Source organism: Cydia fagiglandana, chromosome Z (assembly GCF_963556715.1).
Source record: "Cydia fagiglandana chromosome Z, ilCydFagi1.1, whole genome shotgun sequence".
Classification (NCBI taxonomy): domain Eukaryota; kingdom Metazoa; phylum Arthropoda; class Insecta; order Lepidoptera; family Tortricidae; genus Cydia; species Cydia fagiglandana.
Genome location: NC_085959.1, coordinates 31,800,542 through 31,827,963, shown reverse-complemented (window position 1 = coordinate 31,827,963; position 27,422 = coordinate 31,800,542). Strand labels below are relative to the sequence as shown.

The window sequence follows — 27,422 nt, the reverse complement described above, 5'->3', positions numbered from 1 at the left end:
AAAATTTGACTGTGAATATTCATAGACTACTAATGCTATTATAATCCATTAAAAATAGAACTGTTTTGTTATAAGACAGTCAAGACCACAGTGTTGCAAGTAAATTATCAGACTTAACCAAAGCATAGGTACTAAAAGGTCGAGTATTTTGAATTTGTTGAAATTAATTCACAAATATAGGGGTAGTTATTACTGAACTTATCAAACGTACATACCACGGTATGACTAATGATAACAATAAAGGAGAAACTTGCTGGAAATACGCTTACAAAGCCTATGACAATGCACTTTCGCTACCTCACGATCAGGGTTAGATTAATTGATTTCCGTTTATTTATTCCACAGTGAGATCTTTGTAATGATATTCCAAACGATATCACATGTTTCATTCTCGACGGTAATTTCAAAAAAGAGGGATTGTTGAACTACTTTTCCTATTTTAGCTTTGTACCTTTCTACGTAACGCCAATGTAGCTGATCAAGCCCTACTCATTGTAGGGATAAATTACAAACCATATAAAGATGTTGAACATTTCCTCTTGACAGACTATCTGACTATACTAGACTTCTATCGAATCGATCCTAATTAAAAAAAAATTATTTAATCGTCCTCAGTAGGTAGCCAATGGACTATTAAAAAGTGAGGTAATATTTTAATGCTAAATATTCTATCATCATGCTCAAATGTTTCATTCCATTCTTATGCATTTATCTGCATTATTATACATTGTGGAATAATGGACCTAAAGAGTATTGGCGACGGTAATGTAGGTGGGCTTATCATTTGAGCGGAGAAGAACAAGAAATGGCCACTAACAATGTATTCACGGAATGTTTCTCAGGTAAAATAATCCAAGGAATATATAACTAAGCAGTGTTATGGTTATTTACGATACAAGTGCGAAAAATAGGAAATATGTAACGAGTTGCGAATGACCTATTCGCACTTGTATCGTACGACGTACATTTTACAGTTTTCGTCTTTAAATTTTCGACGTATTTATTACGTAATGTGCTTATTATAGCACCTGGTGTCGTAATGCTGGTAATGTAGCACTAGATGTACTGTAAACAATATTTAAGTACCAGAGTATGTATTAATAAAACGAAAAGAGCGGTAAGTACTTTAAGAAGCAATGTGACGAAAACTGCAGAAGCAATCGGTGGATATTAACTGGTAAAGAGTAACTAATAACTATCATATATTATGTTCATAACATTACGTGCAGTTTCATCTTAACTAGCGCGTTTAAGTAATTCCAATGCAATCAATGTACAATCATGATGTCCACCCCGAGTTCTCTTTTTACAGAAATTTAATAGGATCTTCTTTGTACTTACTTATTTGGTAAAAAGATTGTTTCATATAGGCGCAACAAGATTTTTCATGATGTATATATATGAAAGGACAAGGCACATTCATAAGCTCTGCAAACATTTTGAAGAATTAAATAACCACACTATTGAAATACCGATTGACAAACAGGTAACCATTTCGAGTTTTTTAGGTTAAGATAATGGATTTAGTTCATAAGTAAAAAAACAGAAATAGCATTACATGCATTTGAACTAAGTAGAAACTAAGAGTATTTATTTGTTTAAATAAGTCGCTCGCTCAAACGTTGATGCATATTCATGCCATACAATATACTAATTAAATCAGTCAATTATTAATAGGTTTTACTCCAACACTTGAGAGTCAACTTGTGATACCTACATACCGTTCAGCATTACACTTTGAATTAATATATTTTGGAGAACAGGTACTAAGTTTTACGAGACAATGCTCCTTCAAGTATGTACTTGGTTTATATGTTAGTCAAACTAGGAGTCATTTATGAACAAGTCCGTGACATAGCCTTGAGATCAGTAAAGTTAACTGAACCAGAATTATGGTTTTAGGCAATAGTTACATTATGTACATACTTGAACTATAACGTAAAACCAGAATGACTGATCAATATCTCCGCAAGAAGCAAAACGTAATAAAAAATTAATAAAATTAGGCGATGGCATATCCTGATCTCGAACCAATAGCGAGACATAATCTATGGCCATTCGATTGTGGAAAAGGATAACTAGAAGTTATATCCTTATAGCAGTCGTATATGCATACTGGAATACTCTACATTAGTTTATACTAAACTCCAGAATTACTGTCAGGTAATCACGGGGCGTTTTCATATCGTCGGGTGACAAGCAAAACTCACTAAGTACCATCAAAAAATTAAAGTAACAATGCACTTGTAACACGGTTTATCTCCAATAATTTCAATGATGTTAGTTAGTGACTTTTGCTTGTCATCCGACGATATAGGTGACTTCACCCTATATGAAACCCTGCTCCTATATGAACACGCCCCGTGATTACCGGCACTTGCCCTGCCAACCATATTTTAAAAAAAATTGTTTATAACAACTAATGGAGGCAGCAATGAACTGGAACATTGGAACATTTTTAGGGAGACATACCTATAGGTATTCCTATATATTATGCCGCTATTATTGAGTACACAACTCCAAGTATTAGTGATTAGTACGGTTGGCTATTTAAGTTAATTAATAATATTTGGTTTTTACTTACTGTAGAACAAATATAAGCATTACACACGTCACTCAGCATGGTGACAACTGTCGATTAATTAGTAGGTTAGTATGTAATAAATAGAGGATCGGACTATTATAAACAAATATTTATAACTTAAAAAAACCTTTAGAAATAGGTACACAGAATAAAACAATTAGGCATGTAGTATATGTATGTACCTACCTACGTATATTTAAACTATAGTAGGGTGACTTATGGCGCCATATTTCTATGAAATTCCACACTATGCTATCAAATGCGGTGCAAAGTTTAATTAGACAGGCTCCAGTACCTTTGTAGGTACAATAAAGCTTCAGATTCGTAATACAGGGGGAAGGGGGTCGATCTATTCTTATGTGGGTGGGAGAGTTAAAAAATGGCAAAAATCGTCTTGCGTAATAAATTAATGACGTCATGTGGCGTCATACGTTACTCGTTCAAACAAACTTCATACTGTCGGATCCTTTGGGCAACTCGAAAAATAAACTAATGACATACGCTAGTCCGGTCCCCTATATGCACATATTAGGGGCAGTTGAACCAACCAAAGTGGACTGATCAATGTCATTCAGCAGTGAACTACTTATGAAACTTTCCTTACAATTTTTGTTTACAAACGCTGATCACTGTTTGGTGCAATGACCCTTAGACTCTAACCACGCTAAGTTAGCACTGACTAGGCAGTTACAATGCATACATATTATCCTATTCTTGTCGTCGCACTTGGCATGAATACTTAGCGTGGTCAGACTGAATCTTTTTTTTATCAAGCCTTACTCATTTACTTGCCCTTAAAAAATTAACGTTATTGTTTCTTGCAGGTATACGATGATGAAAAAGTATGGTAATACTCAATAAATGGGGACTTGTCCTGTATGTCTTGATGACAAACTGTTCTTTGATGATTTCCTTGTCAAGCTGGAAGACGAGTGACCGGAGGTAAATATGCACAATTTTTGTCCTATAGTTCGTTTACTGATTTCTGAATAGCGATGAGGACTCATTTAATTTTATAACAATATCTAGTCAAATAAATAGAGGGCTTATTAGAGACAGTGTAAAACCTAGTTATTTTCACTACACCAGCCTTTTCTTCAAAAACTGATGCGAGAGTTGTATTTTATCCACAACAGGCGAAGTAAGTTGAAGTAAATTTTGGTAGAATTGATGATTTTTAACGATGTAATGTTTTACAGTTAGTCTTTACCTCGCGCTGGTGTGATGAAAAATTTTGTGTTTCACTCATTAGCAAAGTTTGTTTAGCCCTCGTGCCTTGAAAGCCTAACAACACTCAAGATTTCACTTTTCGAACCACTATCGGTATGCTCTTGGTAGTCGTGGTTAATTTTGGAATAGGCGTAATATCCCACCCGAATGCGGCCTCTAAAACTTCCAGGGCCTTACATCGTCAATCATATTATATAATTCGTAGGGACCTACTGAAAAGCCTGTATTTTTTTTTCAGGTACTACCTGCAACAAATCGCGGAGCTTCGAATTTTGCCGAATGTTAAATTGTTAATATATGTATTGATAGTATTGATTGTCAACTTTTATTTATATGTACCTAACATAACCACAATAAATAATATTATTAGGTAGGTAGAAGACTCACTCTCTAACAAAACGCGTCTGTCACGATCAGCACAGATATGGCCGCTAGGTGGCGAGAGCGCCACGCGCGGCTTATGGCAAACCCCAAAATTGGGGTCGAACGGATGGACTTTTAGCTACCTGTAGCAAAGCGACGAAATCGCGGAGTGAGCCACGCCTGACATAACCTAGAATCTAGATAAGGAAATGTTTCATTAGGGGGATTCGCAAAATCATCCTACCGTTTGTCCCGGCTTATTGCTACGGCTCATGGGAGCCTGGGGTCCGCTTACAACTAATCCCAGGAACTGGCGTAGGCACTTTTTCCGAAAGCGACTTCCAATACTGCCATCTGACCCAAAGGGGTAATTAGGCCTTGTTGGGATTATTCCGTTTACTTCATGATGTTTTCCTTCACCGAATAGCGACACAAATATCAAATTATATAAACGTGGTGCTCGACGCAGTCCCAGTACACGTCATCTTGAAACTTAAGTCATAGCAGGTCATAGTTAATAGAAGGTGCATGACAGCAAGGTGTCATCTATTGGGCATTAGCATGTCGAGCACTAGTTTACCTTATACCTACATAAGTTATAAGATCCGAAACGCTCTTCGGGGATTCGAAAAATCAACATTTTGGTTTATTGCTACTCAGAATCACGGACTATCGATTTAACCAGGAAAAAACTACGTCGTCACAAAACTGACACCCAAAGTACTTATGTGACACTTTTTTCTTTGTTTAATCAGTAGTCCTCGTAATTCCGAGTACCGCAAATAAAAAGTTATTAGTTTTTCCAGAAAAAATAAATGGTCCACTTTTTCCTGAGAATCCCCATGAATACTTTATTACGCGTGCTCCTCCACAGCCGGACCACCTCGCCTGATAGTGGTCAGGTTACAATGGTGAAATGTACCACTTCCACGTCGGAAATCGAACGTACCTATACCTACGGAGTTTAGCAGAATATTAATGTGTTTGAAAGAGGTCCGGCTGGTCATGCAGTCAAATCTGCAGCCGGATCGGACTACCGCCTGGACCCGCTGATATTCGTGACTAAGTAATTTAAATAACAGATGAATGTGCCTCTGAATAAATCGCTTTTTTATTTAAAATAATATGGTCCTATTAATTATTTATCATATACTATGTACAATCACCTGCAATAACATGTTACACAACCCACACGGCCTTCGATGAGTAGTATGAGTACCAAATATACTATTGCAGGTGATTGTATGAACTTATTTCATTTGCTGGGTATATGCGGAATCGTAAGTGCGTCTGACAAAACATCCGTGTAAGTTACATAAATGCAGAATTTCTTCTATTCTTTTGGCAGGCGCTTACGATTCTGCGTATCGCGTATACCCAAAAATTGGAAAAAATAATTTATAAAACCATTTATCAAATCATCAGTCTTGATATTCCTTTACTAATAAGTTTAAATACCTTGGACACGTCTTGTGCAGTGACTTAAAAGATGACCTTGACATGGAACGAGAAAGACGAGCTCTGTCCATCAGGTGTAACATGCTCGCGCGCAAATTTGCGAGGTGTACAAATGATGTCAAAGTGACTCTGTTCAGAGCATTTTGTCAGTGTTTGTATACCTGTCAACTTTGGGTTAACTTCAGTAGAAAAGCATTTTCAACTCTGCGGGTTCAATACAATGACGCTTTCCGCATTCTACTGGGGTTACCCAGGTTTTGTAGTGCATCGAGCATGTTCGCAGAGGCAGGGGTGCCCGACTTCTTCGCCATCATCAGAAGTAGGATAGCAGGTTTCTGGGAGAGATTGAGAAACTCAGACAATCTAATCTCCGTCCGATCCGTCTCCGAGAGCCTGTACAGCCCCATTTTCCGATACTGGTCATCCGTTCACCACTGCGAGAACAAAAAGTGACAGTACCTAGAGTACATATATTGTAAATTAATATAAAAGTAATATAAAAGGCTTGCTACACGGTCGCCGACAAGCCCCCAGACCGCGTGGCCTTGGCCGGTCCCGGACCGTGTAGACAGTTGTTACCAACAAAATTTGACCAAAACTGTCCAAGGACAGACCAAGGTCAGACGGTTAGAAGGCTTGTCGGCGACCGTGTAGCAAGCCTTTAAGACTAGTCATGTGGCGACTGAAGCAACTCTTAGTTTAAGTTTTTAGTTTAAGTTTAGCATAATTTTTATATGGACATGTCTAAAATAAAGTGATTTTTTTTTTTACTGTTCCAATTCATCAACATTCCTTTACGTCACTGTTCTATCTTGTCCACTGTGCTGGCATAGGGGAAGATAAATGAAAAGACAAAACTTATCAGTTGAAAAAAAAAACAATGCAAAAATAAATGAAAAATCTTGTACTGGAAACGTATAACAGTTTTCATCACACTCGCTCAGTAAATGTGGAATTGCACGCAGGTTTAGCGGGAGTTATAGAAAAAAACGTTCTCCTCAGGGAGTTATTAAGTTTCTAATGCCATAATTAATAGTTATTTGTCTTTATACTTAATTTTTGTATCGTAAGTGTGATGAAAAACATTGTCTGTAACTCTGGGCGTAAGAATATTGCAAACTCGAGTCTTTAAATCGCGACGGCTTGACGACTTACTCTCGTTTGCAATATTCAACTTGGGGGGGGCCTCCCCACATCTAGTCTTTCGAGCGTCGGCGTCTGGTCAGCGCTATGGAAAATGACGTCGCTGCGCAGTTGCGTCGAGCAGCGGCCATAGAGTTGTAGACGCCGACGCTCGAAAGACGCTAATGTGGGGGGGCCCTTACGCCCCTTGTTGCACAATGTACTATTACATCACCTATTCGGGCTATTTATTTTCTTCCCTGCTAAGATGGAAGCAAAGTGGCACTTTTCCCTAAGAGGGGTCAAAGTGCATTTTTCTGTTCTAGGAAGTTTCTTTTTTGCATACTATTGTGAAACTATTTCCACCTTGGGCATTAACATTTGAGAATCGCTTGCTGTGCTCGGGATTTAATTATGGAAACCTTCGCTTCATTCAGGATTCAATGTACGCCCTCGCCGTAAATGTCATCTGTCACTTCTCGTGGGGTTGTGAATTATAATAAAAAACAATATTTAGCTTATAAATTTATTTTAAAACTACGCAGTGGCTTCCGGCAGAGTGGTGATGATGTCCGAGTCACCAGGATCGGTGATGGCCAGCGTGCACACACGGTAGTACTTGCCGCAGGCGGTGCCCAGCTCAATATTGTTACCACTGTAGTGGTGGACGCCGGTTTTCGCTAAGTACGCATAGTACTCGATCTCCGATTTTCTGAAAATAAAATACCTACTATGAGCCGACTGGTAATGAGTAATGGTGCAGACAGCAAAGGTGATTTTGGCCATACAATCAAATTGGCAGTGTATGTGTTAACATTTTTTTCTAACACTGCCGGACAGAAAGTCACAAGACTGTTCCTGGCACTTGCACAAATTATCCACCTGAATGGCAATTTATAAAAATATCAATATTTTTTACCACCAAGTTATTTAGGTATGAAAAAAAAGAAGTATAATGAGGACTATAGCATTCGTTTTTAGCATTAGAAAGAACTTGCAAGAAGGTAAGCGATCTTGACATGTCTTTTAATTGAAAAACGCTTTTTAAAAGTCATAAACTATTACTTTTGAAAGCAGAAGAATATAAATGATCGTATTACATTCACAATTGTTACATATTTGCCATAAATTATTTTTAAAATGTGTTTTTCAATTAAAAGACACATCAAGATTGTTTACCTAATTTCTAATGCTAAAAAAAAACTATAGTAACTCTTTTAGTGCCGCGCGCCCCATTTCTAGTACAAGATGAACATGTTCTTGGGATGGGTTAAACTAATTTCTGGAAAGGTCATAAGCACATTCTGATATTTTACTATGAATATGCACTTAACCCGTGGAGCGCCCTACTATTACACAGGTGATAGTAATTAGTATAGGGAGTTCCATACTACTGTGATGCTGAGGTGTTCCACGGGTTAAGTGGTCTTCACATCGGGTGTGAATTCACACATCGCTCCAATATGCACGATATCACTGGGACACTCATAGACTGGAGTGAAATTCGAATTCACATCAGTGTGATAACCATATTAATACATAGCAGCAAAACCATGAGCTGTTAAAAAAATTTGTTGTCATCTCCACACTATACTTAGTACCACACCACACTATACTAATTTACACTTAATCCCTCAACTCCCTTGGATGGCAAAGACTAGTTTAAATTTAGAATATTATTGTGCCGATCCAATATCAAATCGGTGGAAGTCAAGGGGTTAAACAGAATATTATCAATGAAATAGATAAGTATGTATGTTTAAGTATAAAGTTGAATACTTATCCATCCCACATATACGGACAAAAATACTATCTTATGTCTTACCTCTTAACATGGAGCTGCAACTTTACAAAGACTACTCCATAGGTTTCCCTTACAACTCATGAATTTGTAAAATATTCCATTGTGTCAATTACTTACACAAAGTAATTATGTTTTAAAAAAACCGGACAAGTGCGAGTCGGACTCGCGCACGAAGGGTTCCGTACCATAAAGCAAAACGGAAAAAAATGCAAAAAGAAAACTGTCACCCATCCAAGTACTGACCACGCCCGACGTTGCTTAACTTTGATCAAAAATCACATTTGCTGTATGGGAGCCCCACTTAAATCTTTATTTTATTCTGTTTTTAGTATTTGTTGTTATAGCGGCAACAGAAATACATAATCTGTGAAAATTCTATCACGGTTCGTGAGATACAGCCTGGTGACAGACGGACGGACAGCGAAGTCTTAGTAATAGGGTCCCGATTTACCCTTTGGGTACGGAACCCTAAAAACAACATTTATATGTCTATATTAAGTAACATCGAATGTATTAGGAATATTTTACCTATTCACTATTAGGGAATCCATACTTCTTTGTCTTTGAAAGACTCCATATGGTTGTCAAGTAAGCTCAAACACAGGTTGTAGTGCAAATGAATTTGTTATGATTGATTTCAATGTAATCCTGTGTAAAAACTTGAGACAACACAGTTCCCTGTAACTAGTCATGTGGGAAACTCTACTTCTCAGTAGTCTCACCTTAGGGGAGGGGCATTCTTCGCAATGATGACCAGCTTTGCCTTTCCCTGTCGAAGAGTCTTCAGGGTCTGCTTGTAGCCAAGGCAGTATTTGCCAGATTTCATAACAAGCGCCAAGCGCGAGTTGATAGACTCGATGGTCTTTTTCTGTAACACATACGTTTAGGTTAAGGTTTTTAATGTATAAATATTACCATATACCAGTACTAGCGTCAGATAAAACCAATAAATGTAGTGAGATTTATTATAAAGTGAATGTTACAACTTGCTGGCTGCTTACTGGCCATGTAAATGGTGTGACTTAACCTCAAAACACACTACGTGGATAATTAAAATGTACGCAACATCTCAGCGTCGCCAATTACTAAATAAGCGAGCCTATCATGTTACGTTATTAATTTAGGACTTAAAAAGACGTTATTCAAGATAGAAATCTAGATAACCAAGGTAAGTCCTATGAAAAAAGGGAACACGTGTTTAACTTACCTGTTTCTTAGCAGCAACCATTGTGTTGATGGATAACAACGAACGCTGAAATAATTACAAATATAGTTATAACACTCGTTGAAACCCTTACAGAATAAATTTCTCAAAATGAGGAAAATGATAGAACATACGCCTAGACGAGCGCTCAGTCAGCCAAAGAAAGAATGAAAGACAGAACACAGAACGGTAATGATGAATGAAACACAGCCGCGCCGGTATCACAAACCGTTCAATCATTCAATCTAGTCGTTCAATTCGTTACGGCCTCTCCAGACGAGGACAATTTTTCGCCATTCTGATTAAGTTGTCCGATCAAATCAGGCCGTGCGGACTCAAACGGTATTAAATAGATATCTCTTTCTCGCTTTCATTTATGGGAGCGACGCGCCAAGATCGTGGTGCGGTACGATAGTGTGTTACTACTATTATTCTGAATGGGAAAAATACCTGACGATCGTTCCGAAGCGCATTTAAACGTTTTCATAAAAGTTTGACGTTTAAAATACTTGCACTCATTGCACTGCGTGGGCTTTCAAATCCGCTGCAGACTTTACTTGATCTGACTCTACGTATATTTTGTTTGACACGCCACACACGGACGGAATTTTTCGGTCTCCCTCAAAGAGAATATATAACCACTACATTGTTTCCCTCATGTTTCCCTGCGGAATGACAGGTGGGAACGGGACGTCGTTAAACAACTGCGTAGCGCAGTCTCGCTTGCACATGTCGTTCCATACGGAAAATTCCGAACGTGTGCGACCAGTTGCTCGTGCATACCGAGCCTAAATGTCCGTTGGTAGTATTCGTTGCCCGGTATGTACGCACCTTATAAAGTCACCTATCGTCATGTCAGAAATCAGAATTAATTACTTCACTTGACTGATAGAAGTGAGAATAGAAGCACACTTAACAGGGCACTGAGCGTTGCGTGTGCCGTGCGCGCACCTTGTTATATTATATTAGATAATCTCAAAATATTAAACTATAGTTCTAATGTTATTAACTTGTTAGTATTTACTTACCAAACTAAAACAATATTTAATTTATTTTTGTGTGATTTAAATAATTACTGACATAAGCTTATCTAAAGCCAAAGTTTTATCAAAATTTACAAACATTGGATAACTCTGTAAATAAATTAGTTCGTTTTCAAATTTAAGTTTCCGAAGTTTTTTTTATATATTTTAACTGCATCATTTTGTACATTGTGCTTTATAAAAATATATAATGAGTCCCAAAAGTGCGAGTGCAAAAAAAACCGATGTTTCTTCGATCGGAAAATTATATCTCATAGCATATAATACTGTACAAACTTTAGGGTAAGTAAACATTTGTATATAATATTATATGTTATAATATCTTGTTAATAAAAAAAAAACAAATGGAGAAATTTTACTTGTTCCTATACTTTAGTGTACATATTTGCGAAAACAATTTTGTAAATGAATATCCAGAATTATAACGCATAATCTAACATTTGTATTGTGTGTACTGCTGTATGATGGCGGCTGATGTTTTAATTATAGTGCAAATAGCAAGTGATAAGTAAGCAAAAAATGCAGGTTAGAATTTTTAGTGTTCCGTACAAAACTTTGTTTACGGAACACTTATTTTATAGGGCACTGAGTGATACTACCAGATCCCGTGATGCTACATGCTAAATGCTCTTTAAAGACTTCTACTAACTTTCTAGTAAACAAATTGACACTTACATATTTTGGAAATAGTGAACAATCAGCAATAAAATTGTTGCCAGAAAATTTTTTGGTAATAGCTAATGAATTCTTTTTTAAACCAACATCAAAAGCTTCTAAGAGACTAATTTATATGTATAAACATATTTAGGTGTGATCTTTTTTTTGTCTTAGCCTAATAGTGTGTCCCACTGCTGGACAAAGGCCTCCCCTCTTTCCCGCTACTTCTTCATAATTCTTAAATTGTATATTATTATTGGTGATTGAAGGTATCTCACGGTCATGTTGTTTCCAGATGGGGATACCTGTTGTTACAAACATTAGTATATTTCCTGAACCGAGGCACTCTGGACAACTATTGGAACGAAATCAAGTGGACTGTAGTAATCTTCCAGAATGCTGCAATACTTGAGGTAAACACTTGATTTATGTACCACTGAATCTTGTTCAATCATTCATGTTTAAACAATAGTTTCTGCTTCATTTAATAACAGAATTCAGTGGCACAAAATTTCAGTATGAATCATGAAAAAATGTTTATTGTTTTAATGCTAGAACAACAAATATGATATTATAGTAATATTCAGTTGTGCATTTTGCTCCCCTATGATTTTATTTAATTAATCATATTACCACAAGTAATGAATAGGTACCTATGAGTTGATAATAAATTTCTATGACACTGTCTTGCTTAAATTTCGTTTCCACTCTCAGTATGAATTAAGAAATGATCATTTAATAATTAAATTAAAATGTTAAATATAATACTTGAATATTTTGTTAAATTGAAATATTGTAACCTGACAGTATGTTATTTGTCGTAAAAACCATCCTGCTTACAATTTGGTTAAAATTAAAATCTAGCCTCTATGATAAAACCGAATATAATAACACCTCATTCACTAAAGTCGGCTTTGTAGTTTCGACGCTATGCTGAAACCCACGACACGAACTAACTTGCATACATACCTACACCATACATAATATACATATGTAAAACGTAGGCATACGAGTATATAGGGATTGCAATCCAGCAGCGTTTTCAATCCAGCTGGATTTTTGCTGGATCGGTATCAATCCAGCTGGATCCAGCGCGGATCCAGCAGTTTACCGATTTGGCAACAAAAGACACATGGTGCAATTCTACATGTTTTTTTTTTATTAAAATGAAATAAACCAAACAAAGGGAGGATAATAGGGCGTAATTTAGACTTGAAAACTTTTTTCTTGAGATCATTTCTTTCGAAAGTTTATTTCTTTTGAGATCTCTGAAAGTGAGTACTCGTAATTTATTTGTAACTGTTGCTGGTGCTGGCGGACGTAAAATTGACACAGTGAATCTTCTGTAAATAACCTTTTAAGCCTGTGGTTGAACGGTTACATGTCATTAGAATCTTTGAGCATAGCAGACACTTAGCACTCCGGCCCTCATATTGTTTTTAAAGTAATACCATAGTTTTTTTATCACATCCTCGTCCATTTTGACATTCATATTAAATGATTTTTGTATACCTACACAAAACTTAAATTTTAAACGAGTGCACTAACGATAGGAGCTAGAAAGTCGTGGAGTAACTTACTGCAAAATAAAACGGTCAAGCAGATGGCGTCGTAATCTCACGCCGATAAGGACCCGACAAAATATATAAATATATATTACACAAAACAAAAACCAACTAATACATTAAAAAATGTTGGCTAGCGGCATATTGCATCTTCTTCTTCTTCCTCGTTCCCTCAATGCTGAGGATCGCGACCACATGCAACATGTCCCCACTGATTGCGGTCATAAGCCAAGTGAACTGCACGGTGCAGGCTGCCGCCACTCGCCTTCTTCATGGCGTCAGACCATCTCTTACGAGCCCCACCCTGAGCGCGTTTACCATTCATTCGCCCCAAGATGATACACTTCTCCATATCATGCATTGATGATCTCATAAATGTGTCCGAAAAATCTAAGGGTTCGTTCATGGCATGCTTCGGAGAGCCGTGTGGTAATACTGAGTTCTTCCAAAATAGAGATGTTAGTTCTTCTAGCTGTCCAAGGTATACGCAGCAGTCTTCGCCAACACCACATTTCAAAAGCGTCAATCCTAGCCACATCACAGCTTTTCAGGCTCCAAGTTTCGGCACCGTACATAAATATCGAGAAGACAAGAGCTCGAACCAATCGCACCTTAGTCGTACGTCGAATACCTCTGTTCCTCCAGATCTTGTCAAGGTTAGCCATAGCACTCTTAGCCATACCAGCTCTACGGCGTATTTCGTCAGTGCTGCCACCGTCGCAGGTTATTAACATATTGCATAATAATACGACGGTATTGTCAATAATACAAACGTGCAGATGGCGCGCAACAGTAAACTTTAAGAAAACATCTATATTCGGGCGAGTATAGCTATATGCAAATTTACCTACACTAGTAGATTTGGGATGGGCTGAGCGCTGGAACGCTTGAACCAACAGTTTTTATAAGTTTTTGCAAAGTTGCGTGTGTAGTTTTTTGATGATTTTTTTTAATGCGGATGCGCAGCGCTGGATCCAGCGCTGCCTGCTGGATCCAGCAGATGGAAAATAGCGCTGGATCCAGCTGGATTGCTGGAAGCTGGATCCAGCAATTGCAATCCCTACATACGAGTATAAACACTATAAACTTCTAAAATCATAACCCTTCCTGAAGTTCAAGGGACAAAAAAAACTTTAAAATAATTACTAGCATACTAAATAACACCGGTTTTAGAAATGTTAAAAGCCATAAAAGTAGATTCGAGTAAAAAAACTATAAAAGTATTTTTTGTGTGTCTTATAAAAAGCCGCAAGTCCAAAATGCCGAATGGGCCACGCGAGCATACATTGCACGACTCTTTGCTTTCCACTCAGACTCTACCGACCAATGCCGTAGTGTACAGTCACCTGCAATAGTATGTTACTCTTCGAAGGCCGCAAAAATATGTGACACGCTCTTATTATGGCTCTACAAATAAGATCGTGTCAGATATTTTTGCGGCCTACGTTGTGTAACATATTATTGCAGGTGACTGTACTTAGTTGAATAAAAATTAACCTAACAAAGTTTTTCTAGTGGAATTGCCTTCTATAATATTTTTGGCTATATTTCTTCAGTTCATAATACCTTAGTATATACTAATTAGAAATAGTACCATAATACTCTATAACATTGCCCTTTCAACATAACTTTCCCCACCGCGTCACAGTTCAGTAAAAGCGAAATAACTTAAAAGTAGTTACAGGTAGTCATAGATCAGAAAGTGTATCTGTAATTACTTTTAACTTATTTCGCTTTTACTGAACTGCGACGCGGTGGGCAAAGTTGAAACGGCACTGTAATAGTGTTTTACGGTAATAAGTTTATTAACGAATCTTATTAACACAATACTGAGAAAGTAACTAACAAGCTAATTTAAAAAAATAAAGAAAGGGCGACAGCGCAATAAATTATTTAATGGTTGCTACCATTCATACTTAAAATGTTTTTACTGACAAGTTATTAGTGACGGTCTCGGACGGTTAAGACAAATCGATTGACGTAAGAATTATCAAAATCGGCCCACGCGTCTGGTCTCTGGAGTTCCACAAACGAACAAACACATACATAGATACACTAATAAACGCATTACCCTCCTTTGCATCGCGCTATCGTGTATAAGGTGCTAAGTGTGTATAATAATACATAGGTAGAATAAAGGACGTTAATTTCTTATACGTCAGTGTAAGTGCGTCATCAGAAAACCAATAAATATGTACAAAATAGTTTTTGTCCAGAACGCAAAATTCCCGCTGTTTGAACGATGTTGTGGTAATTTAACCTCCGCTCATGAACTAATGTATCGCCTAATATACGAGCTAATATTTCGACCCCTCTGTCACACCTTTGATAAAATTTTAAATAATCCTTTCTTAGGTACTATACAGATTTTGAAGAATACGTGTTTTAATTTTCGCGGTCTTTTCTAGGGTTCCGTACCTCAAAAGGAACAAACGGAAATCTTATAGGATCACATAGCATCTTTGTTGTCAGTCTGTCCGCCGTCAATCCGTCCGTCCGTCTGTCTGAACGCGTGGAGATATCGAGATGAAACTAAGACCATATCCTCAGGTCTATGGTCCCTTGAAGCTGAGAAAAAATCAAACTTCTAAGTTAACGCAAAAAAGATACGGCCGTTTATGCCGCACAAAACGTTTATTTGGACACTCTCAAGGGAATCAAAATTTATAGGGTACCTATTCCCGTTGATCTACAAAACTGGGTCATTCCATAAGAAACGCTACCAAAGGGTTGAAAAATGAAAACTGGTTTAAGAAGTCAAAACTAACCTATTTCCATAGAAAACGTACCGAACCTTCATGTCACAAAAAAAATCCGAAAAAAAAATTTTTTTTAATTTTTTTTTGCATTTAATCCTGTGATGTGGGGTGTCGTTGGATAGATCTTTCAAAATAGGTGTCACCATCAACAAGTTTTTGATTAAGTGAATATTTTCGGAAATATTCGCATCGAAAGAAAAATAATTATGATATCTTCGAGAAACAGTTTTTATTGTTAAGATAATGTATTTTAAAATAATTCAGCATTTATTACTTATATTTTTAATCGAATTTATTAAAAAGACAATAATTTCAATAAAATGAGCCATAATTTCGTATAAATCTGTCTTAATTTCGTACTCGTAACACCCGAAACGAACCATGAGTAACACCCGAAACAGGTAATTTATTTTACTAAAATTAAATAAGAAGTGATACTAAGTGTTACTTCAGTGTTTCAGTAGACTATACTAACTATTATTACTTGACATAAATAAAACTGGAGCTTACTTGATAAAATTCGCTTAATTATGCATTTTGGTACTGATGGTCAGAAGGTATAGGCCAATTCGCGTAACGCCCGAAACAGCTACTTTTTAGTGATTCTCTCGTTATTTCTCTTATACTTTAATAATGTGCGTACAGGAAAGGAAAATATTATCAAAGTAGTAGATGAATCAATAGTTATAACCTCCTAGTTCCTGTTACAATATCGAATAAAACCTTATTTTATGAGTTCAAGTGCAACACCCGAAACGGTGGAATGACCCAACTATGAAATTTAGCAAGTAATATCGTCATACACTACAAGCATAGGAAAACATTTAAAAACTAAACATTTGTAAATAAATAAATAAAGTAACGTTTAATCGAAACGATTGCGCGTTGTTTGTTGGCATCTAACTATTGGAACTGCTAAATACTACCTGTCGGTTGACCCACGTAGGTACATCGCACAGCCTACACCTATATAGGTAAATATAGTTTTTTATTGTTAGCTCCATTAAGAAAAAAAATTATCCAACATTTGGTACAAACAATCATGATTGAATCGATCAATTTTTAGATTTTATTTTATCACTTTGTCGCATTGATTGATTTATATTATCCATGCTAAATTGCAGCCCTCTAGCACTAACGATACCGAGGCAAAGCCTCCGACAGACAGACAGAAAACTATGGGCCAAAACTTCACGGTTTAAGTATTACTAGATTTACTAGTTCCTAATTTAAGTCCTCAGTTTGGGCACAAACCATAAATACTTATTGGATCTGCAACGTGCAAATGATATTTTCTCAGCATTTGTGTTCGTGCTCGTATGTAAAATGCGCATTTACCTTGCGTATTTACTTTAATATGATATAGGTAGGTAATTGTACTCGTAAATAGGTACTTACATTGTGCGCACAATGTAAGTAATGGGCCGAGTTGCTAATATCGTAATAACTGCCGCTGCATAATAATAAATTATGGATAGGTTAATTAGTTAAACGCATCTAATTTAAAAGCATACGAACCTACTTAATCTATATATATAAATGCAAGTGTCCTGACTGACTGACTGACTGACTGACTGATGATTCATCAACGCAGAGCCGAAACTACAAAAGCCAGAAAGTTGAAATTTGCACACCAGATTGCATTTATAAAGTGTACAAGAGATAAGAAGCGATTTTGAGAAATTCAACCCCTAAGGGGGTTAAAAAGGGGATGAAAGTTTGTATGGGGTTAAAGTTTTTTTTTAAGCTAGGAATTTGAAATTTCGTAAAAAGATATATTATGAAAATACAAGAAAACTAATTTCAGCGTTTTTGTAAATTCATCCCCTAAGGTGGTGAAAAAGGGGTTGAAAGTTTGTATGGATATCAAAAAAAAATTCAAGTGGTGGACTTGAATCTTTGTATTTAGGGATATTATTAGAAGACAGGAAAAGTAATTTCAGCGTTTTGTAAAATTCATCCCCTAACAGGGTTAAAAAGGGGTTGAAAATTTTAATCCATTACAAATGCTTTGAAACTTCGTAGAAAGGCATAATAGCCGATTACAAAAAAAATTGATTGCAACGTTTTTGGAAATTCAACCCCTAAGGGGGTTAAAAAGGGGATGAAAGTTCGTCTTCGGGTGCAAATTTTATTTTAAGCTAGGAACTTGAAACTTTGTAAATACGTATCCAATTCAAATACAAGAAAACTAATTTCAGCGTTTTAGAAAATTCATCCCCCAAGGTGGTGAAAAAGGGGTTGAAAGTTTGTATGGATATCAAAAAATTTTTCGAGCGCGGGACTTGAATCTTTGCATTTGGGGATATTATTAGAAGACAATAAAAGTAATTTCAGCGTTTTGTAAAATTCATCCCCTAACAGGGTTAAAAAGGGGATGAAAGTTTGTATGGGGTTATAGTTTTCTTTTGAGCTACGAATTTGAAACTTCGTTAAAAGATGTATTATTAAAATACAAGAAAACCAATTTCAGCGTTTTTGAAAATTCAACCCCTAAGGTGGTGAAAAATGGGTTGAAAGTTTGTATGGATATCAAACATTTTTTCGAGTGTGGGACTTGAATCTTTGTATTTAGGGATATTATTAGAAGACAGGAAAAGTAATTTCAGCGTTTTGTAAAATTTATCCCCTAACAGGGTTAAAAAGGGATTGAAAGTTTGAATCCATTACAAATGGTTTTGAAACATCTTAGAAAGGCATAATAGCCGATTGTAAAAAAAAGTGATTGCAACGTTTTTGGAATTTCAACCCCTAAGGGGGTTAAAAAGGGGATGGAAGTTCGTCTGCGGGTGCAAATTTTATTTTAAGCAAGGGACTTGAAACTTTGTAAAAACGTTTTAAATTAAAATACAAGAAAACTCATTTCAGCGTTTTTGAAAATTCATCCCCTAAGGTGGTGAAAAAGGGGTTGAAAGTTTGTATGGATATCAAACATTTGTTCGAGCGCGGGACTTGAATCTTTGTATTTGGGGATACGATTAGAAGACAATATGGGTTAAAATGGGTTTCAAAGTTTAAATCCATTACAAATGCTTTGAAAATTCTTAGAAAGGCATAATAGCCGATTACAAAAAAAAAGTAATTGTAACGTTCTTGGAAATTCAACCCCTAAGGGGGTTAAAAAGGGGATGAAAGTTCGTCTTCAGGTGCAAATTTTATTTGAAGCTAGGAACTTGAAACTTTGTAAAAAGGTATTATATTAAAATACAAGAAAACTAATTTCAGCGTTTTTGAAAATTCATCCCTATGGTGGTGAAAACGGGGTTGAAAGTTTGTATGGATATCATGCATTTTTTTCGAGCGCGGGATTTGAATCTTTGTATTTGGGGATATTATTAGAAGACAATAAAAGTGATTTCAGCGATTTGTGAAATTCATCCCCTAACAGGGTTAAAATGGGGTTCAAAGTTTGAATCCATTACAAATGCTTTGAAACTTCTTAGAAAGACATAATAGCCGATTACAAAAAAAAGTAATTGCAACGTTTTTGGAAATTCAATCCCTAATAGCCCCCTTAGGGATTGAATTTCCAAAAACGTTGCAATAGGGGATGAAAATTCGTCTTGGGGTGTAAATTTAATTTTAAGCTAGGAACTTTAACTTTTTAGAAAAAAAAGGTAATAAATTAATAAACATGAAAACTAATTCAAGCATTTTTGAAAATCATCCCCCAAGGTGGTGAGAAAGGGGTTGAAAGTTTGTATGGAGATCAGATATTTTGTGAGTGCGGAATGCGGAACTTGAATCTTTGTGTAAGGGCATAGGTACCTATTATGAGAATACAAGAAAAGTAATTTCAGCAACCAACATCAAATTCCACTTGACTTAAAACTTCATACAACTTGCTAAAAAAGAAAAGTACTTTAATTTCAACATTGCTTGGATATGAAAATTATAGGTACTAAAGATGTAAAATGTTGAAGATAAGATTCCACGCGGACGAAGTCGCGGGCAACAGCTAGTTATATCATACATCATAAGCGCTGTGAGGTGAGGATGGATGGTTGCAGTAAGAATTTTTAAAAAAACTTTGTTAACAAAACATTAACATTATTAATTTTGTTCATAAAACAACACACACCCTATACACTCCTAATACAGTATTAAGGTTTTAATTATAACAAGGCAAGTACGTATAAATAACGCGCATAATAATTATCTGCGCTTGGATGTTTTTCATAGGACAGCTTAGATTGCATTTCAACGTTTATTAGAAAAGCAATATATATGCGTACATACCTCGGCCAGGATAGGAATTAACGGCCTTGTGTTCATGAAATGTCCTAGGCTCGCTCGGCCCTTGTATCACACTCGGCCGGCTCGTAATGTAATAACGTAGGTAGGAACTATACTGCACATTGCATCAAAAATTGTTGTCTTTGAGCACATATACAAAAAATGTTTTCTTCAGATAATAAACGAAGTTGCTTAGAGCTTAGGTACCTAAGGTAAGCTTAATCTGATCCACGGATATGGATATGTATCCGGGTAGTCAGTAATTTTCCCTCGTTTCCGTAAACAGCAATGTGATAATTATCAAACCGGTTGTAAGGCGTCTGCGATGCTCTGGCAACGGACTAAATGCGGACAGTGGACAATATAGGCTAGCTTCCTTAAGGGGAAAACCAAGTATACGAATACGCGAAACCGCATGCGGAGGACTACTTTTCGAAAGGTAATGCCAATACGTGGTGGCATTTGGGATTTTCCATGTCGTGTCTGTTTTTGACGTACATTTTGGCAACCACGATCCTTCACATATGTAGTTCGGATATTCGTGCGACCATACAATAACAATTAAAAGGCATTCGCGAACACATTTCCGAACCCATTTACGGGATGTAACGACCCCAGACCCATTTACACGCATGCAAACTTTCCGACAATAGGTATATATGCTGTCTAGATTTCTCAAGGTGCTAATCTATCCTATTTCTTCGAAACGCAACCGTTACTGTCGCACTAATATGGAAGAGAGAAAGACAGAAAGCGTTTCGTTGTCGAAGCGATAGCGATTGTAACCTTGGCTAGGCCAGCAGAAATGAGAGTCAATGTCGTACATTTCTACAGTCCACGAAACAGCCTACAACCAAATGGCGGAAAAAGCTGCCGTGTCATATTGTTTATTTAGACTTATTGAATTTATAGTTAAAGTATACTTCAGTACATTTTAGGTTCCATTCAGATTTCATTTCAGTACTTCCTCCTCGTGCGTCCCATGACACGGGCAACATCATCTCGGTATACGCCTTATATGTACTTCATGAAATTTTCGAAAGGGCCTCTGTGTGTTGCCTTCGACTCGGGGCACGCATGTTCGGAACATCATTGTTTCATTTTAAACCATTTTATTGAAAATGCCGAATCCGGAATAAATTAACATGTTAAAATAGAATGTAACAATAATGAGTTTGTCATCGGCTTGAACCTTGGCCCGAAGGTGAGGGTCAAAAGTCTCGCTTTCAACGATGAATTGGCGGAAATTGAGTTGTCATTTCCTATTTTACAAGCTTTTATTTAACTTGCAATATATTTAAATTGCAAGGTACGTAGCTATGTTTGTACGGGTCAAATCTTGCAAGTTAAATTTGAATACTTCTCGGTTTCCGATGAACTCGATAAAGCTGAAAATATTCATACCTACATACGTATGTCGGGTAGCAATGCTATATTGTGGTAGGTACCATCGAGCTGATCTGATGATGGAAACAGGAGGTGGCCATAGGAACTCTGTGATAAAACAACGCAACCTAATTGTGTTTGGTGTTGTTAGAATTGTCTCGATGATTTTACTTGTCTGTGGAAAGTAAAGTACAGTCAGCGATAAAAGCTTGTATCAAAAATACGTAGATTATGTTAGCATTGGCAGCTTAACGGTAAGGCTTGCAATCCGTAGGTCGCGGGTTCGAACCCCGACTCGTGCCAGTACAGTGAACCTTCGGAACTAGTGTATGAATTATAATTTGATATTTTATAATCCCTTTTCGGGCCGAATTTCAAGCGGCTGTGAGTCAGGCTCGAGTCCGTCACTGTTTTTTTTAATTATTTATACCGGCTCACGCTTTATTTTTTTTTACCGATCGTTTAGCATGACTTGCATTTCATACAAGTAACCAATTGTTCTGTACCATTTGTGCTCGAAGAAGTGAAGAAATTAAGTAGGTAAGCTTTTAAAGGATTGAAATTTGGTATATTATAAAAATATATATAGGTAACGAATTATTGCCGTTATGTTTTGGTAGTGTATAAAATTATTATAACGAAAACAAAATTAAAGAAAACCTGTTTCCTTTTTGTTTCAATGATGTGATAACCTAAGTAGGCTAATCTATACATAACCTTTCTTTTTCAATACATTACCAAAAGTACCTTATTATGTATGTATGATAACGGTAACTCTGGAATGTAAGATTTAGACGTGTACAATATTATGATATCTCTTCTTTGATTCAATTGTTTCGAACCTGCCAGCAATGTCAATGGCCGTTTGCACTTATACAATGTCATGCTATGAATTTAAAAACAACACAATCAAAAGTTTTTAAAAGATAAACAACCAGTTTTAGGTACCTATTAAGGAAGGTATATTTTATGTTATTCGCTCGCTCAGCGTTTTTATGTAATTCATTGTTAATTTATTAACTTGGCCGCATTACCTTGATTCTGCAAAAATGCATTTACCAAAACAAGTTATAATAACTAAAAACCGGCCAAGAGCAAGTCGGGCCATACTCACTAGGGTTCCGTAGTTACCCTTAATTCCGTCTCAATATATTATACTCCTCCTCCTATACGAAATGAAAAGTAGAGTGTGATTTGAAGTAATAGCGCTCGAACTCATCTGAACTCGGCAGATATATACCTAAGTAACTTTCATCCCGTAATGTAGGTACTACCTATTATTTGGACTGTCTCTTTTGGTTTAACCACATGATATTCTGTGATTGGCGGTGTGTCGTTGTTCGGTCTGTGAATAGCTGAAGCAGCAGCATGGCATGGTGTTGCAGGTGGTGCACGCGGCCACCGGCCTGGTGCCGTCGGGCGTGGTGACGACGCTGGCGCAGGTGTACTCGCGCGTGTTCCTCGTGTGCGGCGCGCTGCTCGCCACCACCGGCGCCACGCTCAGCCCCGGCCTGCCGCTCTGCGTGCTCGCCTGGTCCATCACAGAGACCATCCGATACGCGTACTACGCTCTCAACCTCGTCAAGTTGGTGCCGCATTTCCTGCTAGTCACCAGGTAATATAACATACGTTTTTTCGTCCCAAATCGTAAGCGAACTCTTGAGCTGATCGGAAGATAAAGACAGAATGTGCTTTTAATACTGTGATAAAACAACGCAACCGACATCGTCTTAAACTCTTGATGATTTTTTTTTGCTTAATACGGTCGTTAATAAATGCTTATATTACGTGTTTTGTACGCCGATATATAGCTATGTATAAATACTTATATGAATACCTATACAAAATTGTAAGTCGGACACATGTAGGCTCACTCCCGACTAGGCTAGAAACCCGGAGGCGGTAAATATATTGTTATATTTGAGTCAGTGTAACTCACTTTAACATCGTCTACCCTAACTCTTTATTTTTCATTGTTATCGTGACGATCTTCGCGGCCCGTTGAGGCGAGCGGGCGGGCGGTAGGTTAGTGTAGGTTCGTACCCGGTCTGAGTGTACGCCGTGTTGCAGGTACTCCACGTTCCTGGCGCTGTACCCGCTGGGCGTGACGGGTGAACTGCTGTGCATGTACCACGCGCTCGACGAGATCGCCGAGAGGCAGCTCTGGTCCGTGGCCATGCCCAACCCTTACAACTTCGTCTTCAGCTACTACCACTTCCTAGTATTCTACATGTTCCTGTATGTTCCTCTGTTCCCCGTACTTTTCGGTCACATGATGAGCCAAAGAAGAAAAATGTTGGGAAAAGACCCGAAGAAAACCCACTGATTGAATAATACGGGTTTATTACATAAGTAGTTGTTTTTTTGTGGAAATTCTTGAGGCGATTACTTAGTGGTTACCTTATTTGGCAAGCACTAAATGCAAATTCCTATTTATTATTTTTAACCTTAATTGTAAGAAAGCGTTTGCGATATGTATTATTTTACTAACAAGTTAGTGACCATTCTATGTGAGGATTGTGTAGTTACTGTGTGACAAAATCAGATTAAAAATATTAATGCGCTTTAACGCCACTAGAGACAAACGTTAGAAGATTCAAGACTTTACTTCGGATCATTTTATTTGGCCACCAATTCCTAATGTACGCAATACTCTTCGCTGTGCTATCGGCAAATATATGGCTGCGACACTTTACACGCACATATTTGCAACGTTAACGAAGTAGAAGCAAAATTAATATTACGTCTTAAAGTGCGTAGTGTTTTGATTCTTTGCGTTTAAACAACGAGCACTTAGTTTGCGGGTGCACTGATACTTAAAGCATATTTGCTTAGCTTACAGCGCAGTTGTAGTTTGCAATGTGGATGATGTCTCTAAAGATACCCGAGCTATCTAGTAAAGTATGTACGGCGGTTTATACTTTCACTTGTTCAAAGCATATTTATACAACTCTCTTCGGGGATATATATGCAGCCTGCGCAAAAGTTAGTTCTTGTATTTAACAAAGGCAATTATACATATAATTAGGCTCGTTGCAGTCTTACGTTATCTATTACTAGTCGCTTTTGTGAAATGCAAGAATACCTTCCAGAGAAATTCCTCATGTACCTATATACATCTTATCTTGTATGTAACTAATCTATAACTAGATCACGGGAATTATCTAGTCGTGATTACTAACTATAAAATGGTCATAAACAAAAGCTTAACCAAAGTTTTATACATTATAATAATTTATTACTGCTACTTAAATGTATGTTCTTTTAATTAAAAGGTTTTGTATTAACTTGCACTTCGCTATCGATGTTGTTATGTTTGGTATCGGGTGGTCGGTTAAGTTAATGCATTATCGTGAGCTATTCTAGTTGCGGCCCGGGGTATCTGGGTACTTATCATTCGAGTCCGATTAGAGGTCAAATTATTCTAGAATACTGATGAGCGAATATTCATTCATTACATTACTGCGAACAATGCCTTAATTAACATTTTTCAGGCTGCGACATTTGTGGAATTGTAATTAAGTATAATCATTAAGTTAATGTCATTAATGTGTTTCATAATATGTATCTACTTTATTACATTTGCTTTTGATCATTATATAAATATGCAGTTTTGTAATTAGAAATCGTTGTTAATGTGCTATTCCTACATTAACTTATTAAGATATGGCTCGTTGATATGCCTTCTACCCTAGTACCAATTTAGTGTGCAAGTAGACTCGTGACGGTGAAATTACTATGGCGGAGTCGTGAAAGAGAGCGCTTGCGCAGTGATAGATTATGTAGGTACCGCTTTGTAGTAGTAGTACTTACGCGGGCCGCGCCGCAAACATTCACCTGGAAAGTAGGTAGAGCGTAGCGCGCACTTACGACGGACTGACTTGTTGCAATTGCCGGCAACGGTACTAAGAGGTTACGTCACGTTCCGAGTTGTCTATTTACTCCCGTAAGAGCTCATCTCGAGTGGATCGACGTCAGTCCGGCGGCAGAGTTGTTGGCGTAACCGCTATAAGTACCTATTGAGTATTAAGCAAACAGCACGTTCAAATACATATTGCGTTCCTGGTACAGCTTTCATTTAATGATTCGGCACTATTGGTATTCAGTTCATAAACGAAAACCAAGACACGAAGCGTTCATCTACTCAGTTTTCGAGAAAATATATTTGTAGAGGTATAAAGGGCATCTAGTTTATTTGCGATTGAAAAACAATCATGTTTTTCATCTGTGTGTTACCTTGGTCTACATTAGAGTCTGTGCGGAAAGAGAAGAGTCGTGGAATGTATTGGGCCCCATACATTCCACGACTCTTCTCTTTCCGCACAGACTCTAAGTATATGAATACCTATACCTATAACGGCTATAACGTACCTACTCACCTACGTTTTACATAAAAAAGCACCTAAAAAACTAATATTTAACCAAGTTGACGCAAGACTGATGGGTTCCGTGTTTTTTGTGGATTGTTTGTAAAGCAACGTAATTAACATGTACTTCCGAACCAATAATATTATTTAAGCAATTTATGTCTAAGATACGTTTTGTTTGATTGGCTGTTCGCATTATATGTCTGGACTTCGGAAGTAATCCAGTACTTTGTCGAATTTTGTAATTTGGCTCATTTGCGTCAAATCCGGTAGTTCCGATTGTGCCAAGCGGTATCGCCTGAGACAAGTGCATACTCACTGCACTTAGCCTACGAATACAAGTTCGAAATAATTACAAATTTTGAAAGGCTTTATCTCGGAAACTATTAGATGTACAGAGACAATTCTAGTGTCGTACTGTAGCAAATTTAGTCTACTTTAAAATGTCCTTGAGAATGTACTATCAAAACCTAGTTTTTTAGGCTTATAATCGCCCAAATCTAAAAGAAAACCAAAATTTTCGCGGTTTTTTTCGATTTTTGACAAAGTTGCGTTCGGCGCTCGAGGTCTCATACTTGGATTATTCATTGTCCCAACATTATAAACAAGTCTGCAAAAAATCAGAAGTATCGGATTTGACGTAAACGCCAAATGTATAAAATTACTGTACTCGTATTAAAGGGGCCACATGTATTTTTCAACAGAAAAATGACCTAAAACGTCGTTTGTAGATTATTTAATAAGAATCAAGAGCACTTTTATATTGGTCAGAATAATCCGTAAAATGTTCAGTTTGTACAACACCAATTATATCAACCAGGGAAAAACCCATGCGAACTAAAAGTACTTATTACCTACCTAAAATTAAAAAGAAACCGAACTCATCTTGTTTACCTTTATTTAAATTAGCTGCAAGTTCATTGCACCACTGCACCACAGAGGTTGCATATACATATTTCAAGGGCATGCGATAATTATAGAAGTACCTACGCTTTGTAAATTATAAGATGACATATGATTGACAAACAATAGTTAATATGTTACAGGCACCTTTGCGCTACCATAGGGCATCCATCGTGGCTCCTCTACGCGATATTAGGCCAACGCCGGCCACTCCAAGGGACGCATTTATGCGTTAGAGGGAGCAAGTGATATTGCTACCTCATTCTACCGCATGGCTGCGTCCCTTGGAGTGGCTGACGTTGGCCCATCGTGTAGAGGAGCCATCATGGTATGGCAATCCATCCAATGTATCCACAATAAACAGATATCAGCGTTTTGGTTGCAACTCGGGGTGAATGAAGTCGATAACTGCTTAATTTAATGTCGTATATTTCACAAAATTATCTTACCTCGATTCGCTCATAATATGAGTAATAATCCTCGTACTATATGTGATTAGTACGACAGAAAAACACACTTCGCTTTTGCGCGAAGTATAAGTAATACTTTAGAAACATGCTTTTCGCCGGATGGGATCGTAATTTTAAAAATGGTATTAAGCAGTATCTAAACATAATTAAATAGTCCCCTTAAGCTATCGAAATGTTTCTTTAGTATTTTCTAGATTGAAAGCGACACCAGTATACCTATACCAACATAACAATGTATAGTGAAGTTGCGTATTGTAATTAAAACCTTAAG

General features: G+C 37.1%; 2 protein-coding genes across 2 annotated transcripts; one reads left to right on the top strand and one right to left on the bottom strand.

Annotated features, from left to right (window-relative positions):
- Positions 1-7,269: 7,269 nt before the first annotated feature.
- Positions 7,270-9,984, bottom strand: LOC134679510 (large ribosomal subunit protein eL30). Its single transcript, XM_063538469.1, has 4 exons — positions 9,900-9,984; positions 9,769-9,813; positions 9,284-9,429; positions 7,270-7,469 (listed from the first exon to the last, which is right to left on the bottom strand). Exons 2-4 carry the CDS (start codon positions 9,787-9,789, stop codon positions 7,295-7,297), a joined length of 342 nt encoding a protein of 113 aa, XP_063394539.1. The 5' UTR covers positions 9,790-9,813; positions 9,900-9,984; the 3' UTR covers positions 7,270-7,294.
- Positions 9,985-10,702: 718 nt separating this feature from the next.
- LOC134679083 (very-long-chain (3R)-3-hydroxyacyl-CoA dehydratase hpo-8) lies at positions 10,703-25,673 on the top strand. Its single transcript, XM_063537929.1, has 4 exons — positions 10,703-11,090; positions 11,761-11,878; positions 22,797-23,026; positions 23,482-25,673. The coding sequence occupies exons 1-4, from the start codon at positions 10,999-11,001 to the stop codon at positions 23,735-23,737; spliced, it is 696 nt and encodes a 231-aa protein (XP_063393999.1). The 5' UTR covers positions 10,703-10,998; the 3' UTR covers positions 23,738-25,673.
- The last annotated feature ends 1,749 nt before the right edge of the window (positions 25,674-27,422 follow it).

Excerpts from the sequence above, each read along its gene's own strand:
- LOC134679510 (XM_063538469.1), bottom strand. The coding sequence starts at position 9,789 with ATGGTTGCTGCTAAGAAACAG. Across the intron at positions 9,430-9,768 it reads TGGTTGCTGCTAAGAAACAG|AAAAAGACCATCGAGTCTAT; the intron begins GTAAGTTAAACA and ends TATGTGTTACAG. Across the intron at positions 7,470-9,283 it reads AAGAATGCCCCTCCCCTAAG|AAAATCGGAGATCGAGTACT; the intron begins GTGAGACTACTG and ends TTTTATTTTCAG.
- LOC134679083 (XM_063537929.1), top strand. The coding sequence starts at position 10,999 with ATGAGTCCCAAAAGTGCGAGTGCAAAAAAAACCGATGTTTCTTCGATC. Across the intron at positions 11,879-22,796 it reads AGAATGCTGCAATACTTGAG|GTGGTGCACGCGGCCACCGG; the intron begins GTAAACACTTGA and ends ATGGTGTTGCAG. Across the intron at positions 23,027-23,481 it reads CATTTCCTGCTAGTCACCAG|GTACTCCACGTTCCTGGCGC; the intron begins GTAATATAACAT and ends GCCGTGTTGCAG.